This window comes from Canis lupus, chromosome 18 (genome assembly GCF_011100685.1).
Source record: "Canis lupus familiaris isolate Mischka breed German Shepherd chromosome 18, alternate assembly UU_Cfam_GSD_1.0, whole genome shotgun sequence".
Taxonomy (NCBI): domain Eukaryota; kingdom Metazoa; phylum Chordata; class Mammalia; order Carnivora; family Canidae; genus Canis; species Canis lupus.
In genome coordinates this window covers 13861681-13878410 of record NC_049239.1, presented here as the reverse complement: position 1 = coordinate 13878410, position 16730 = coordinate 13861681, and the positions used below count along the sequence as shown (strand labels likewise).

The 16730-nt window shown below is 42.3% G+C and overlaps 1 protein-coding gene and 1 long non-coding RNA gene across 4 annotated transcripts in view; one reads left to right on the top strand and one right to left on the bottom strand.

Annotated features, from left to right (window-relative positions):
- PIK3CG (phosphatidylinositol-4,5-bisphosphate 3-kinase catalytic subunit gamma) overlaps positions 1-15824 on the top strand; it is a 35095-nt gene extending 19271 nt beyond the window's left edge. For all 3 annotated transcript variants that reach the window (XM_038562715.1, XM_038562714.1, XM_038562716.1), the window contains exon 11: positions 12536-15824. In XM_038562715.1, coding sequence (XP_038418643.1) covers positions 12536-12814 — 279 coding nt within the window. In that variant the 3' untranslated portion in view covers positions 12815-15824. The remainder of the gene's footprint in view (positions 1-12535) is intronic.
- LOC102157377 overlaps positions 1-16730 on the bottom strand; it is a 38520-nt gene that overhangs the window by 5180 nt on the left and 16610 nt on the right. The gene's annotated exons all lie outside the window — the stretch shown is intronic.

Genomic DNA, 16730 nt, shown 5'->3' with positions numbered 1-16730 from the left:
TTTCCTCCACTTCATCCCCAAGTGCAAAATGCCACTTCTCAGTAACCTCCCACCTAAAAGCAAACAGCAAGTGAAAGCATTCCATCCGTAACCAGTGGGACTGGCAAATAGGGAAGGCCAGGCTGGCCCCTGTACCGAAGAGGGTCTCTAAGGAGGAAGGCCCAGCAAGCAGGTGCAGCCTCTGAATGTGCATTTCCCTATTCAAGCCAGGGCCTCAGAAAAGCCAAAATTTTTACCTGTATTTTTCAGGATTCTCAAACAATTGTGAGCTGCTCTTAATTTTTGCTACAGGTGTGTATTTATCAAATTACTGACAGGGCATTCCAGCTGCATCACTCCCTGTACGCGTCTCACTCGTGTCAAGGACAGTCTCTCCTCTCATTTGAAATCCCATCAGCTTGTCTACAGGTGGTACAAACAGCTCTGGCATGTTCTGCTGACCAGTGTACACAAGCTTTGACATGGGTCAACCCATCTCCCGGGGAATGTTCACACCCTCCTTTCTTTTTTTCATTCCTTCCTGGTCTCCATCCACTTTTGACTATCAAATATTTCAAATACCCACTTGCAAATTTAATAACTGTGAATGAATAGAACTCTAAATGACTACTAATTGCTACATAAAATACTGGCACGATACCCCATACAAACAGATCAGTAGAGGAAGAGTGATTATCTGCACGTGTGCCTCAGGTCCCCTTTAAAGAGCCCTCCGTCCCCTCCCCTCAGCCTTAAGGCCTCTTCAACACAGATCAGTTTGCAGTTGGCATTTCAGGAACAAATCTTCTTCCAGAGTCTCCTCTTGAGTCCCCCGTTATCCTTGGGAGGTGGCCTGGACCTTGAAACTCAGTGGAACAAGAACCAGGATACGTCTTGTTTTGAAACCTGTCTGTTCTTGTTTGTTCTCCTGGCCGATTTCGATTTGATTACAGGACGCACCCTCCCACAGTTCCAGGAGTGTTTTCAGAGAAACTGAGATCTCTGGTGCCAGATGGTCTTAGGATTTTTGGGGGGAGTGTTTCTGTGTAAACTCAACTGGGTTTCAGACTATTTCCAGGGATTTGACACATTTCAGTCCTGTTTTTCTTTAAAGTTAAAAATTGTGTATCTTGACAACTTCCTGGAAGAGGAAAACGGTTAAAAAAAAAAAAAAAAACCCAACCCTGGAAGAATGTTGCCATTTAAAGAAGAGGGGGACACTCAGTTCTCCCAGAGGAGGGGGTTCATCTGAGTAGCTGCAAGCCCAGCTGCGAGCATGCCATTTGGAGGCAGGCGCCTGGGAACCTGCCCTCCCTGCCAGGCCCCCCTTGCCTCTGGGCATGTGTTCTTTTTCTTTTTGTCGGTGGTTTTCCCCAGAACGCCTGCCCCCATCTCTTCTATTCGCATGGACCCCACAGTGCCCAAGCCACCCCTAAAATCCTAGCAGCACTCCCCCTTTAATCTTCTCTATCATTTACTTCAAAATATGCTTTAATGAGAAACAACTTGGGATGTGGGAGGCCACAGAGAGGTTCCATCCAAAGCATCAAACCTTTGCAGGGAGCCTTTGCACTGTTCTCTCGGGCCGGGGACCATTTCTCTGTCCTCGGCGACCAAAGCTGCTTTTCCAAGCCACGTAAAGCCCCCTCACTTAAGTGACCTCTAGGCAGGTGTGCACCACACACACACACACACACACACACACACCTTTGTAGATTCACTGGCCTTGCTTGTCTGTGTTTCAGAGCACTAATACTCTTTAAGCACCGGTGAATACATGTCCTTGGAGCCTCACACACAGATCCAGAGCAGTACTGTGGGTGAAGGCTGGGCTTTGGAGCAGAATCCTGGCCTGCTACTTAGAATCTCTGCAGGTGATACAAAGGATTCATGCATTCAGAACTTTGGGTCCCTCTTCTATAAAGTGACCTGGGGAAGACCTACTTCATGTGCCATCTTTAGGGATTATCTGAATGGAAGAGGTGGGATGCTCATCTCAGTACCTGGACCTCAGCCGAAATTCAATACACAGAAGCCTCCAGCATTATACACACAGCAACAGGCCTTCTTACTTTGACAACGTTTAAGTTGAGAAGCCCTCTTAGAAATGAGACCTCAAGCAAGAGGGCAATATACAGAACACAAAAAAAGTAGCTTTGTTCTGGTGAAAGAGCAAGGAGAGAGCCCAAGCTCTGCTGCCTGTCCCCCCTCAAGCCCCCTCTTGTCTGCCCCCCACCCCCATACTTTGCCCCACGTTCCCCACTCACAACAGGAAAAAAGCTGCCCCCCACACACACACGTATACAATTATACATACGTAGACTTTCTAAAGTTTCCAGCTTAACAAAAATGAGCAGCAGGTTTTTCATTATTTGACTCAGACCTTGTAACAATTTTTTTTTCTTTTTTAACATACTACTAAGCCTTCCAGAAGCTTTTCTGTTTCTTAGTTTTATGTTCCCCTTTTGAGATGAGGTCCTTCAAGCTCTGACAGTACATCCCTAAACTCTCTAAATAGCACCGCAGGATCTTGTATAATAAAGCTGCCATTTTTAGGCAGGCTAGGAGATGGTGTAATATATTTACATTTTGAATCAAAGGTGTCCTCGTTTCCAGCGAACTGCTAATTTTGAATGGTAAGGTTAATTCATGCACGCAGCACATTTGAATAACCTGTTAGGGAGGGTGGAGAAAAGCTGACCCACTTTTTTGTTAAGCATGAGGGAAGCCTTCTCTACAAAGACGAAAAAACACACCTAGCTTGGGCCAGAGGCTAGAAGGCCAAACACTGAAAGAGGAAGGCCCTGCTTTATCCCCCCTTTTCCTTTTTTTCCAAAAGATTTAGTTGAGCCCAGGACCATATTGATAATAGACTTCAGAAGCAAGCTGTAATCAGACAAAAGGGCACAAAACCAAGGCATACTCACTATTTGAACCCAAGAACATCTATTAGCCTTTGGAGCAGCATCCTGTTACACCAGGTGCCAAACAGAAACATTTCGATGCTAACAAGGTTGATAAATTCTCCTTTGAAAAATCTCTTCCTTCCCAAAGAGTGAAAAGACAAAACCGCGTTTTACCCACTGACTATTTTAGACTCACTGTGCTTTAAATTTCACTGAATGACTTGAGAACGCAGATGACATGCACATACATTTATATCATTAGCAAATGAAATCTGGCTTCCTCCTCTTTTCATAGAAGAACCTGCGGATGGGATTCCTAATTTTAAAAGTAATAAATTTTTTTAAAGCCAGTAAGATATTAAAAATATCAGGAAGATATTAAAAACCCATTATCCCACCTTCCAAAAAAGAACACTGTCAACCTTTTAGTGTTTTTCCTTCATTCTATTATTTGGCCTTTTAGAAGGTTGTAAATTAATCAGGATTTGCTTAAAAACTGAACTTAAGCGACAGACACAGTGTTCCTCTCTCTAAACTGCTCACCTCACTTTGGATAAAATCTAAACCTCTAAGCTTGCCCTGCAAGGCTCTGGTCGAGGAGCTCCTGTCCTCTCCAGCCAGACCCCGTGGTACTCTCCCCACATTCTCTCACTCGGCCAAGGTCACGGTGGCCCTTTCCCTGGAACACCCTTCAGGTCTCAGCTTCAGGACATTCCCCAGAGCCATCTCCTCCATGAGGAGTTGTGCTTTGCCCCGCCCCTGCACGGTGCCCTCACAGAACCTGTGGCAGGTATCATGGTGTGTGTAAGCCTGTGCAGCAGGGTCACATCTGACCTGAATCCCTCCTGTGGGGCCTGAGACATAGCAAGCGCTCTGCAGGTATTTGCTGTGCGGAGGAGAAAAGGGTGGAGCTGCTGAGTAAGAGCAGGTAACCCATGGGGCTTCTTCCTTCTCCAGCATGCATCATATCCTGTGAGCTTATGAAATAGCAACTTAGGAGCAGATTGACAGACTACAACCACACCGATGTTCGTAAGCCTTCGAGATGCAGGTCACAGATCCACACATCAGAAGAGGAGATAATCCTAATTATGAAATCTAATGTTTTATTAATTCCTACAAATGTGTAAGCGCCCTATGGTGCCCATTCACATTTTTGTGGCAATTCCCTTACTGATGTAAATATTACCTATCCACCCCCCCATGGGGTCCATAGGTCACGCCAAGACAACAGGACACACAGTCTATACCTATAGCATACTCTCAATGTGTAGTTTCCAAGGAGTGTGAACAAAGTGGCCTACTATAAACAAGCATTCTGAAGATGTTCTTTGCATCCAGTAGGCACTAAGCATATGTATGTTAGATAAAGCTGAAGAAACCAGGGGAGCTAGATGACACCCGCGGGGGCACATCTATGCAAAGCAGGCAGCTCGAGGAGCATACTTAAAAGGCATTTGCCCCTAGATGTCACTCTTAAGAAGCGTTTAATAGGAGAGAAGTCTGGAACCTAGTCCTTGTGTTAATCTTGGGTGGCAGCTTCCTCAGGCCCTGCCTGGTGCCCACCACTGGTGGCCGTGTCCCCACAGCAGGGCATATACCCAGGCCCCTTGCCCTACAGGCTCAGCCCTGTGCCGAGTCTCCATGCTGAGTCCTGCCTTGGGTTGTTCAGAACCACCTCTGCAGTCATCTTGCTCTCATCTTGTATCCTAGGTTCTTCTAACCACTTCTGCCTCAGTTTCTACAGCACAGCCCTGCTTGTTAAACCTACCTCTAGGACTGGGGTCCTGCCCCTTCCTGCCATTTGCCTTGTTGGTAACTCAAGTACTCTCCTAGCCTCCAGCCACAGGGACCACCAGGACCACAGGGACCTTGCCATCTGACACTTCTAAGGACTCTGGCCCCCTCCCGGGCATTCCCCATTCCTGTCCTCTGGCTGCGCTTCCTCATGCGGAAACCCTGCATCTGTCTACACTGAGAGCTGTCTATACTTATAATCTGCCAGGCTCAGCTTTCTGGGCCTCCTGCTCCATCCTGTTGTAGTCACCAGGCCCAGGAGTTCAACATACACTTATTAACTATCTGATACGTTTCAGGCACTGTGCCAGGCCCCAAGAAAGCTCAGGTACTGCTTTGGCAAGGCAAGATGTCTTTACAGTTTAACCCCCTTCCCATAAGATTGCTCTCTAATCCATCCTTTTATTTTTTTTTAACAAATTTTTTAAGGATTTTATTTATTTCAGACAGAGAGAGGAAAGAGCAGCGAGAGAGAAAGCGCATGAGTGGGTTGGAAGGGCAGAGGGAAAAGCAGGCTTCCTGGTAAGTAGGGAGCCTGACACAGAGCTTGATCCCAGGACCCTAGTAGGATCATGACCTGAGCCAAAGGCAGAGGCTTAACCCATTAAGCTACCCAGGCGCCCCAATCCATCCTCATTTTAAAGCAATCGCTCTTGCCAAAATTGAATTTGACTTATGCATGTCCAGCATTGATTCATCATGTGTTTGCAGACTACTTAGAGTGTGCCAGACTCTGTGCTGGGCGTAGGTGACTAGGAGCAGAAGCACAGCCCCAGCACACAGCGGAAGACACACACACACACACACACACACACACACAGAGCTTTGTTCTAAGGATTTCAAAAGTGGTTTGCAGAGGGAGCAATTAATCCTGCCCTGGGGGATAGAAAGGGGTGTGAATGAATGGGGTTTTATCCGACCTTGATGGATAAGATCAGTTCCATTTTGCTAGGCAGATACAGGGAGCGAAGGAACATCCAGGCAGAAAGAATAACCTTAGCCAGGGCATGAAGTCAGTATTAGTATCAGTATTTAGGAACAAAAAGTACAGTTGTCGGGTATGGATGGAACACAGTTATAGATGGGAATGTGTGGTGAAATTTGGATCAAGGAAGGAAATTTGCATCCAATTTCAAGCAGTGCAAGAGCTGCATGGAGGGAGGGGGTGCAGAAAGCAAAGCAAAGAAGTCGATTGGAGCTCAACTGATGAACCATAAATTACTGTAATGGAGGCCTATAATAGCTCAACAGGGAGATGACAAATTTATCTGTCGAAAAGCCCATAATACACTGAGTTGAGAAAGGATTCCCTCCTGGGATCTGCACCCCGGACCACTAACAAGGTCAAGCTCAGCCTCCTTTCTCCAGGCCTGGAGATGCTCAGTACTCCATTAGAAACTAGCCTCAGAGAAGGGTCCAGAATCAGCCACTGGTAGGTGTTGGAATCCACTGGTGTGGAATCTGACCCAGAAGCAGCCTTGAAAGATGACCTTGAGTTGGGCTGCTGCGTTAATCGGCCAGCACGCAGGGTCACTTCAGTGCCTAAGATATTGGACCCCTGTGACTTTTAAGCCTTTGTCAGGAATAACCTTCCAACTGGCATCTTCTCTCAATGTTTAGTTTCTTTTAGAGAATTGTTTTGTCTACCCAAAGAGTATTGCTGAGGGTGTTTTTCACCATGTTACAAAAAGCATCCTCTTTATAGAGATCCTCATGCGAAATCTCTATCAGTTTGTAGTTTCTAGGAAAGGCTGTATTTCTCCTAAACAAATAGTAGCTTAAAATCTTCTGAGCATTGGATGAAGTAACGGGTTTGATTTTCCTTTTGGCTAGAGATATATTTGAAGATCACCCATAGCAGGTATATAGCATTTGTGATGTATAGCGTTTGAACTGGTCTCTGTCTGAAACCCACCGTGATCATTTCCTTTGTCCTTCCTTTCTTTTTTTCTACCCATTTCAAAGTAATGTTATTTTGACCTCTGTGTATCCAGATAATCCACCTTCAATCCTTTTTGGAACAGGCTAGAATGAACACACATACACACACACACACACACACACCCCTACATACAGTCCATTTAGACTAACTAATGCAGGGCAGTGTAATTGTAACCTGTAGGTTTCTAATGAGCTTGTAAGTATTCGAGAACATGACAGTAGAGCCCTGCCCCTGGTAGACAGAGCTAGCCTGAGAATCATTTCTAAGAGGTCCTTAGAGATAAGATTCCTAATTCAAACTCAACAAATGTACAGCCAAGTGTCAGACACACTCTTCTTTCAGATTTATGAGAAAGTGCTTCCTCCTGCATTATTAGGTCGGCTAATCAGTGTCTCCCCATTTTGCCAAAACAACTTCTAAAGGCATTGCCTGGCCAATTCATTGGTCTTTTTTTTATATACAAAACAAAATAAACTCCTCTTTGACAGAAATACTATTTCTCTCCACGATCGCCTTCCTCTAGCAGACAGAGGCAGCCTTACTATTTAGGAAAAGTCAGTGGGTGAGGACCTTGCCTTTCATTGATGAATCTTTGTGAGTTTTTTTCTCTCCTCTCTCTCCTCTCAGCCCTGAAGTTCCTGTTTTGTAGTCCTGGGGTTACTTCCTCATTTTTGTCGATTTGTGCAGTAATATTTCACTTCCACTTTGGTTCTAGATGAGAATGGAGGAGTTTAAGAAAAAGTAGGCCTATGCCATCTGACCTTGGACGGTCTAAAGCAGCCAGAGCTCATTGGTGGTGAAGAAATTAGTAGACTGTATATAAAAAGTATTCAGTTTAGGTGAACCACATTGGGCCCAGTTAACAAACCAACTAGAAGTTTTGACTCTGAAATGGTAATGAATTCTTTTGTTCCCAAGACCTTTGGGAGTGGTAGCTTTGTAAAAACAATCCTTTCCTTCCATACTAGATGCTATAATTAAGGCATTTGAACCAACTGTGGAATTAAGAGCTGATGCGCCGTGTAGGCTCAATCTACCTATTAACTACCCATGGAGAGTGTTTGGGCTAACCTGAACAGTTTGTCAGCGTTCCCCTCATTCACTCTCGTTGACAAGTACATCACACCAACTTCCTGAGGTCAGAGTCTTCCTTTATCCCTTCTGCTCCACTCAGTATTAGACCGCCTTCCCCGGGCAGCTGAGAAGGACGGACTGAGGATTTGGGGAGGGCAGTGCCAGGCAGCCCTGGCAGAAAGGAAAAATCCACTGCTCCAGCAAGACACTTCTGTGTTCTGTGCTTCCCCCTGAGCTCCCCAGACCACATCCTCAGTCCCCTAAACCACAGGCCTCCGGCCCAAGGCAGCGGAGCCAGGGTGCTCTCACACACCCAGGGGGCTGAGTGGGAAGGGCAGAAATGAAACTTCTGGGGCTTGGGGAGCGGCGCCAGCGCCCAGCTGTGCCCCTCCAGCAGGAGAAACACCTGCAGATGCAGCCCGGCACTACACACCCCCAACTCCCTACCCACCTCCACGTCGAGAAGTGCGTGCTCAATAATGCAACCTCTCCTATGACCACTGCTAATTGCCCATCACTTATACACCACTTATACACACTCAATCTCACCACAACCATACGAAGCGGGTAGTGCTACTCCTCATCTTCTACAGATGAGGAAACTGAGCCCCAGAGAGGTTAAGTGATTTCTCCAATGACAAGCAACCTGTCCATAATAAAGCCAAGATTTGAATCCAGGCAGCGAAGTGTGACTCCGCCCTTCTAACCACTGTTAAGCCAAAGAGAATTCAGTGTCTACACGTTGTGTCTGTCTGACCAGCGTGGGGCATGCAATTTGGGGATGACATTTCTTTCTCACAGACAGGACCCTTCGCACACAGTGAAAATCAAAACTGAATAAATTCAAGCCAGGGGAAATGCCTTATGTGGATGAGAGGGCAATCAAGAGAGACACAGGATGGTTCTTTTCCTTGAACACGTCTCTGTGTGTTACAGTGACCAGTGAATCCGTGGGTTGCCGTTTAACAACTATTCACTGAGCACCCATTGATTGCTGTTAGAATACCTTGGCCCCGGATTGATTTTCCTTCTCAAAAATTTTCTATTAAAGAGTCTGACTACACAGTGAGCTCAGACAGCAAGGGGTGTGCCTGGAGCCCCCAGTGTACAGAGGATCGAAAATAATTAAAAATCAGCATGTACTCTAATTCAAAATCAAAAGGCATCCCCATCTATACCCTTGTGAAAACTGTGCAAGCTGACAAATTAATGAGCCAGTTGCCCCGGGTGGAGTCTGCCCTTCGCCTGTGTAATTACCAAGAAATGAGAGCAAGTTTGCTGGGTCCTCTGGATGAGCAAAAGGTAATGATTTCTGGCCAAAAGTGGAGTCACTAAGGATGCAAGAGACTAATGCACTAGGGCTGAGGCAGGAATATCCCAGGCTTTTGGGTCTGGGAGTCTCCAGCTCCATGGCAAGTAGGCAGAGAGGAGATATAGAGGGATCTGCCGTCCAGGCAGGAAAGGAGACAACTAACGTATTGAACACTCACTATGTGCTAGGCATCTTATATATGTTGTCTCACTTAATGCCAGAATAGTCCATGGGTTTTTCTACCTGGAGAGGGCGATGCATACACTGTCCTGCTTTGATGTACACAGGATGATACAGGCATGACCACCATTACCATTGCGCTTTTCCTGCCACATGCAAGTGACACAGACAAGATCATCCAAAAGCAAAAAGAAAAGTCACTATCTTAATATTCTGGCCTGTAACCTTATAGTCTTTTTTCTACATAAATGTTTTGTGTTCATTTACCAACATGGGCTTATGCCACATGTGTTATGTCTGCTTTTTTAACTCAGACACAGTTACATGGTCATTCAATATTCCTATACAATCTCACCTTAGCACTCAGCACACGTTTAGAGGTACTCCCATCAATCCTTTTTATCAACCCCCACTTGTAGGATGGATGTCTAGGTTACCTTCAAGTTCCTTCATTTTTAAATGATGTTCTAATGAATATTCATGTAGATCGAGCGCTGCAAAAATGATCCCATTTTTTTAAAGGTAAATTTTAAGCATGGAAACAATAAACTTTTTGAAGTCCAGTTTATTGAGGCATAATTCACCTACAGCAGAACGGGGCCTTTTTGTATGTATACTTCTTCAAATTTTGACGAATGGCACGGGTCATGTAACTGCCACCTCAACAAAATTCTATAACATTTATTAGTAATTTAAAGCTTTTGATGCATGTTATCAAATTGTCTGCTAGGAAAATTATACCTATTCCCACCTTCTGCCAGCCTGTGAAGGGTGAGCTTTGGATATTATTCTTTTTTTAAATTTTTAATTTTCCAATTTGGTAGGTGAATGTTTCCATCTCATTTCGTTACATTTATTTGATTACTTGTGAGGTTGAGTATTTTTTCATGTTTATTCTCTGTTTTTATGTCTTATAGTGTGAATTCTCATTTATATCCCTGGCTTATACATCTAGCCAACTATTTATCTACTCTTTCTTATTGATTTGTAAGAGCTATTGGAGGCCGGTAATAAAGAAGTGACTTGTGTTGTAAATATGTTTTCTATTGTCATTCATCTCTTCTATCATTGTGTATAGCTTTTTTTCTTCAATAACATTTCCATAATCTCTCCACCTTTACCTTATAGATCACACCTCAGAAAGCCATCTTCATAAAGGCTTTTCCCTTTAGGGAATAATACCCTCTAGGATTATTTAAATGTTTGCCCTTTTTACGTTTGATCTTTAATGCATCGGGAATTTTATTTTTGGCATACCACACAGAGTAAGCTTATTTGTCCCCCAAATGATGAGCCAGTTACACCAGTCGCATTTATCCAATAATAGATCTTTTCCTCACTAATTGGAGAAGTCACCTTTGTTACGCATTACACATACCACGTATTCAGATCCGTGTGCTGAACTTTCCATTCTCATCTACAAAATGTCTTATCTTTTTTTGGAAAAGAACAGGTGCTATTCCCAGAGTTTTAAATATTGTAGTTTTAGAATATGTTTTAGTATCTAGCCTGCCAAGCACTGTTCTTCATTAGTGTACTTGTTCAAAATGTTCTCTTAAGCCCTAAGGATTCCAAACATATCTTGAGTTTAAATATCAAATAGGAATTTTTGTTGAAATTTCATTATAGATTAACTTCAGAAGAATTTGTATCTTTTTTTAATATTTTATTTATTTATTCATAGAGACAGAGAGAGAGAGGCAGAGACATAGGCAGAGGGAGAAGCAGGCTCCATGCACAGAGCCTGACATGGGACTTGATCCAGGGTCTCTAGGATCACACCCCGGGCTGCAGGCGGCGCTAAACCCCTGCGCCACAGGGGCTACCCAAATTTGCATCTTTATAATAAGCAATCTTATCTCCAAGGATCATGCTACATCACTTCACATATTCAAGGACTTTAATTTCTCAGTAAATTTTTAGACTTTAAAAAAAATGGGTTCTGCATGCTTTGTGTATGTATTTATCCCAGGAATCATGGGGGGTTTTGTTGCCATTACTCACAGCATCTGTCTTTTCATTATGCTTCTAACTGATGGTTCCTATTTATAGCATCCTATGTATTAATTTTATAAAAAGCTAGTTTAATAAAAACTGGTTACTATAGTTTTTTTCCTTTCTTCCACTCAGTGTTCCCAGGAGTCAGTGAAATTATTTGTAAATACTAACGATTTTATCTTTTACATTTTAGTTACATATTAAGTTACATGTTAACTTTTTTAAAAAAATCAGAAGTGGAGGCAACTGGCTGCCTCAGTCAGTAGAGCATTCAACTCTTGATCTCAGGGTTGTGAGTTCAAGCTCCATGTTGGGTATAGAGATTACTTAAAAATAAAACCTTAAAAAAATCAGAAGTGGATTTTAATACAGTGCCTTTTTTTTGTTTTCATTTTTTGTTTTTCTTTTTTTGTTTATTTTTCTTTTTTATCTATCTATTTATTTATTTATTTTGTTTAATACAGTACCTTTTGATGATCTAGCAGTTTTAGAATAAACTCTCCTTGGCGATAGTATATTATTCTTTTAATATTTTACTCCATATTTTATTTGAAATATTTATATCTGTAATCATTAACTTCAGTTTTCTCTTAACACACTATCTTTGCCAAGCTACAATATTAAGATTGAGTTGTTCTCAATGCTGTGAAATTGAGAACCTTGCAATTTCTTCTATACTTTGGGATCATTGGCACAAACATGCCCTGCTTAACAAGTAGACTTAACTCACCTGTATCACCTCTCTAAGGCTTTTGGAAGAGGCACGAGCCAAAGCATTTAAAACCCTCTCTCTCACTAAGTATTTAGAATTTGTATGAAAATCACCAGGTTTATTCAAACAGTTTTGAGCATCAACGAAATGCTAATACATCTGTTTTTCTTAGAATCGGACAAATTGTAAAATAGAGATGAAAACAAAATCTCAAACCCCACATTCCCATCGTTTCCCTGGATTCCATTAGCCCTTGGCAAACACATGCTTAAACAAAGTTCATTGCTTCCAGTATGGTGTTCAAAAACGAACTCACCCTGTTTCAGAGACTACAGAAATTTCCACCCTCAATTTTCTAGGAAAGAAATTGACATAAAAGGTAGAGTAAGAGAAAAGATGAAATATAGTGCACCAAATAAGTTTTCTTGAGCACACCCTGGACATAGGCAACAACACTAAAGATAGTCTATGTTCTCATCAAGGCTTCCATCTGAGGTGGGGCACCTGCCTAATTGGTGATGGCTTCCATCCATGAGGACAGGATAACACCATCTAAATTCTGGGACAACCCCGTGGTCTTCAGCCTACTTAGTTACGGCAACAACCTTAACAGCCTTTTCCTTTCCTTTGTCCAGGACGTCTGCGTTAAGGCTTACCTCGCCCTTCGCCACCACACAAACCTACTGATCATCCTGTTCTCCATGATGCTGATGACGGGAATGCCCCAGTTAACAAGCAAAGAAGATATCGAATATATTCGGGATGCTCTAACAGTGGGGAAGAACGAAGAGGAAGCTAAGAAGTATTTTCTTGATCAGATCGAGGTTTGCAGGGACAAAGGATGGACTGTGCAGTTTAACTGGTTCCTGCATCTCGTCCTGGGCATCAAACAAGGAGAGAAACATTCTGCCTAGTTCTCCAGGCTAGAATGCAAAAGAAGTCAGGTGTCCTAAAGCTTTAAGTCCGCATGTTTGTCATCAAACTTGGATCTAAAAATGTAACAGGACGTTATGAAGGCTGGCACTTCAGAAAGACAGCCCTGTTCCTAGCTGGACTCTTCACCAGAAAAAAATATTGGCATGTTGGATTGTTTGCTTAAGGAATGTTCGGTTTTAGAATCATGTGCAGGTTTGTTATTTTGTTTTTTTTTTTTTCCTCTCATTTGTCTCAGGTGATGTTGGAGAACATTCTAAGTCTAAACAAACTAATTACTTCCTCATCTTGCCTGCTTTGATTTGACTATCTTATTATTGAGTGCTTCTTGAGAATAATTAGTGACATCTATTTTCATCTGGGTTTATTCTGAATTTTGGTTGTTCTCATGCTCCTCAAGCTCTTGAGAGGAAAAGATGTAACCTCTCAGTTCCCTGAAGGACACTTGCAAACATCCCCCCCGCCCCCCAGCATCCGTAGATGTCAGTGATTTGCTAAAAGCAAAGGAAGGCAAGCTTGTCTTTTCAGTGTCTTTGTAATTAGGTTCTTTTAGAGTGTCCAACCGAGATGCCCGCACACATACTGGAAAATCCAAACCTTTGTGCCCTGGCCCTTCTCTGCTGGTCTGGCTGCGGGGTCATGAAGAAGAGTAACAGAGATGAGACCATTCGTCTCAACTCTGCCCAAGAGTAAACTGTCAAATACAGTTACTCGAGCCTTCACTAGCAATGGAATCAGGAAGATACTAAAGGGACTCGGTTTTTTACCTTTTTTATCTTCCTCCCAGCCTCCCTTCTTCCTTTACTGCTACCCTCTCACAACTTTTTACACAAGTTGTGAAATCCTTGAGGGTCAAACACATCTACCCTAGAATTCAAAAATCGGAAAGCCATCTCTCCTCTAGGGTTACTGGAACTTTAGGTACTAATCTGTAAAAATGTTTGGTGGAATCTTTTTATTTTTAACTATTAAAGAGGACATTCTAGGAAATAGGGATTCGTTTCCAAATGCCTTAATTTTAAATTTTAGTCTAGGCAGTTTTGTCTTTTTGAATGGAAGAAGGTATTGGATATCTAAACAGTACTTCTAGTTAGGAAGAACACTACTTGCCCTGCCCATCTCTCAGTTTAAAGGACTTTTAAACTCTGATATATTCTTCAGATTTCCTAGTAGAAATTGGAATGTCTTCTTTAAAAACTATTTTTCATCTCCTAAATATTTTTGCTATTTATTGGAAGTGTTGTTTCACCTTTGAGAAAGATCGTTAAATTATTTATAAAATATCTTAAAATTACATATAGTTAACACTTTACCTAGAAATCACTCTGTTAACAGTGTCGATGTTTAAACCCAATCAGATATAAATATTTAATTTAAACTTTTTCTAAATAGATACCTGTTTGACTTCAGTGTAGCCCAAATCTTTCTTTTTGTATATGCAAAAGCTCTTTGAAGGTATTGGTAACACTGCTTCCACACCCGCTGAGCCTTTCCCCTGGCTCCTCAGGGGTCTAGAAAGAACTCTTCCTTGACAACTTGTCCTTTTAAAATCACACTCTATCCCCACTGTATAGGGGACCATGCCCTGTAATGAAATGTTTAATCCTCTGTATTAATGGAAGGGAGATGTTTTATGGCATTTTTACAACAACTATTCCCTACCATTCTTTTGAAGATGAATAGGAAGAATGACACTTTCTAATTCAGAAGAAGATGTATTCATTATTCTTATAAAGAACAGCCAAGCTTGGCCTTGCAAATTCTGCTTTTTATTTGAATTGCTGAAATCGTCTTGATAGAAGAATTACAGAGGAATGTATTTATATTTAGTTTATTGGCACATGGGCATACCTATTTTCTCTTCAAATGAACAGGTTCTTTCAATACACTGATACACAGTACATTGGGCCTGGTTCTCCCACATTTCACTGAAAGTAGAACTTTAACTCTTTAGACTTGCAGATAAAAATTACCTAGGTGTGTTTCCTTCCTTCATTATTCCCAGTGAATCACATGAACCACAACTTTTAGATCTTTGAAAATGTTCTAGAACAAGGGTCATCTCCCCCTTGGGAGGAGATTTGGGGGAACCTCCCCACAACTCAGTCTTCACTGCCAGATGAAAACAAAGATTACAAGTCAGATGATTCAGGTCAAAGCAGCTTTTGTGTGTGTTGAGGACTGGCTACGTCATTTGCAGAGCCTACTGCAAAATGAAAATGTGGGGCCTGCCATTCAAAAATTATTAAGAAACTCGAGATGGCAACGGCTGAGCATGAAACCAAGCATGGGACCTTCTGACTATGAGTCACCACACAGGTCACAAGCCCATGAGCTGCACTCTATGTATCTGAATAATGGCTTTGGTGCTTAATTTCACATTTGGACTAGGTCTGTACAAGTTCAGATCAAAATGTTATATCTGTTCTAATTAAAATACCTCATCTCCATGGCTGTACATTAGGACTTAAAACATCGGCCTATTGTTTTTGGACTGGAATCATGGCTGTTTAAGTAGAGCAAAGCAGACGTTTGAGACCTAGCCCCAGATGACAGTACTTAACAAGCCCTGGTGAAAGTAGGAGGGACTGGAGACATTATAGATAAAATACAGAAATTCCTAGAGAAAGCTCTTGATTTTTTTTAAAGTAACTTTTTACTAAGTATATATTTTACAGGAGCTAAATTTTTTTTTTAGAAAAAAGTTAGATCTAGAGTTTGCAGGATAATTTGGAGGCTGTGAGTCCTCTGTAAATGGAAATTATTTTTTGAAAGGAGCCAAAAACTAATTTAGAAAGTAAGTTTCTAGAATAAATTCTGGTATTTGGTAAACTAGGTTCTATGTACATGGCTATGAAGTAAATGATCAATTATGTTTTACAACACAAAGAAAAATATTGGGGGATTATTAAGGGTTCCGCTGTCTTACTTCTGTTTAACCCAACCTAATAATTCTGGTCAATAAAGTTGGTTCTAGTCTGTGTACTCGTCTGCATATTTCCAAAGACTCATTTTTTTTTAGGACAGATGCTAGAGGCCCTTAAAGCACACTCCTTTGCAAACATACTCCTTCAGAAAGTTGAGATATTCCCTCTTCTGGATGGTCCAGGTCTCCCCACCTGCATTTGCCTTTTAATGAGAAATTGTTCAATGTAAATTCAAAATGAAAGAATTGACCCCTTGTGTCCTCTGTACACATCTCTTAATTTCTGAAAGGTTTTCAGAAATTAATTATCTGAAGGCATTTCAGATATTCCTGAAAGTCAAATTCTTAAAGAAATCCTTATGGAGGGGCACCAGGGTGGCTCAGTTGGTTGAGTGTCTGCCTTTGGCTCAGGTCATGATCCCAGGGTCCTGGGATTGAGCCCCACATGTGGTGGAGGGGGGGCTCCCTGTTTAGCAGGGAGCCTGCTTTTCCTTCTCCCTCAGCCCCTCCCTCCCGCTTATGCTCTCTCTCTCAAATAAATAAATAAAACCTTTAAAAAAAAGGATAAAGAAAGAAATCCCTATGGAGTGTCTGCCATAGACTCTGTGCTGAGTACTGGGGATGAGAATATGGACCAAAAATGACCCAGCTTCAGTCCTTAAAGAGTTTATAGTCTGGTGGCAGTAGCAGACCCTTCATTATGGGTGTCTCTCATGGGTTGAAATGTGTCCCCCAAAAAGATATGTTGACATGCTAACCCCTGCCCCACCCCCATATCTGTGAATGTGATTTTATTTGGAAATAGGTTCTATAGATGTAATACACTAAGGATGAGGTCATGATGGTGGGCCCTGACCCAATGACTGCTATACTTAAGAGAGAATGTAATAGAGGTAGAGATTACAGTGTCTAAAACCACAGGACACCTGGGGCTTCCAGAAGCTGGAAGAGACCAGAAAGGGAAGGAAGGG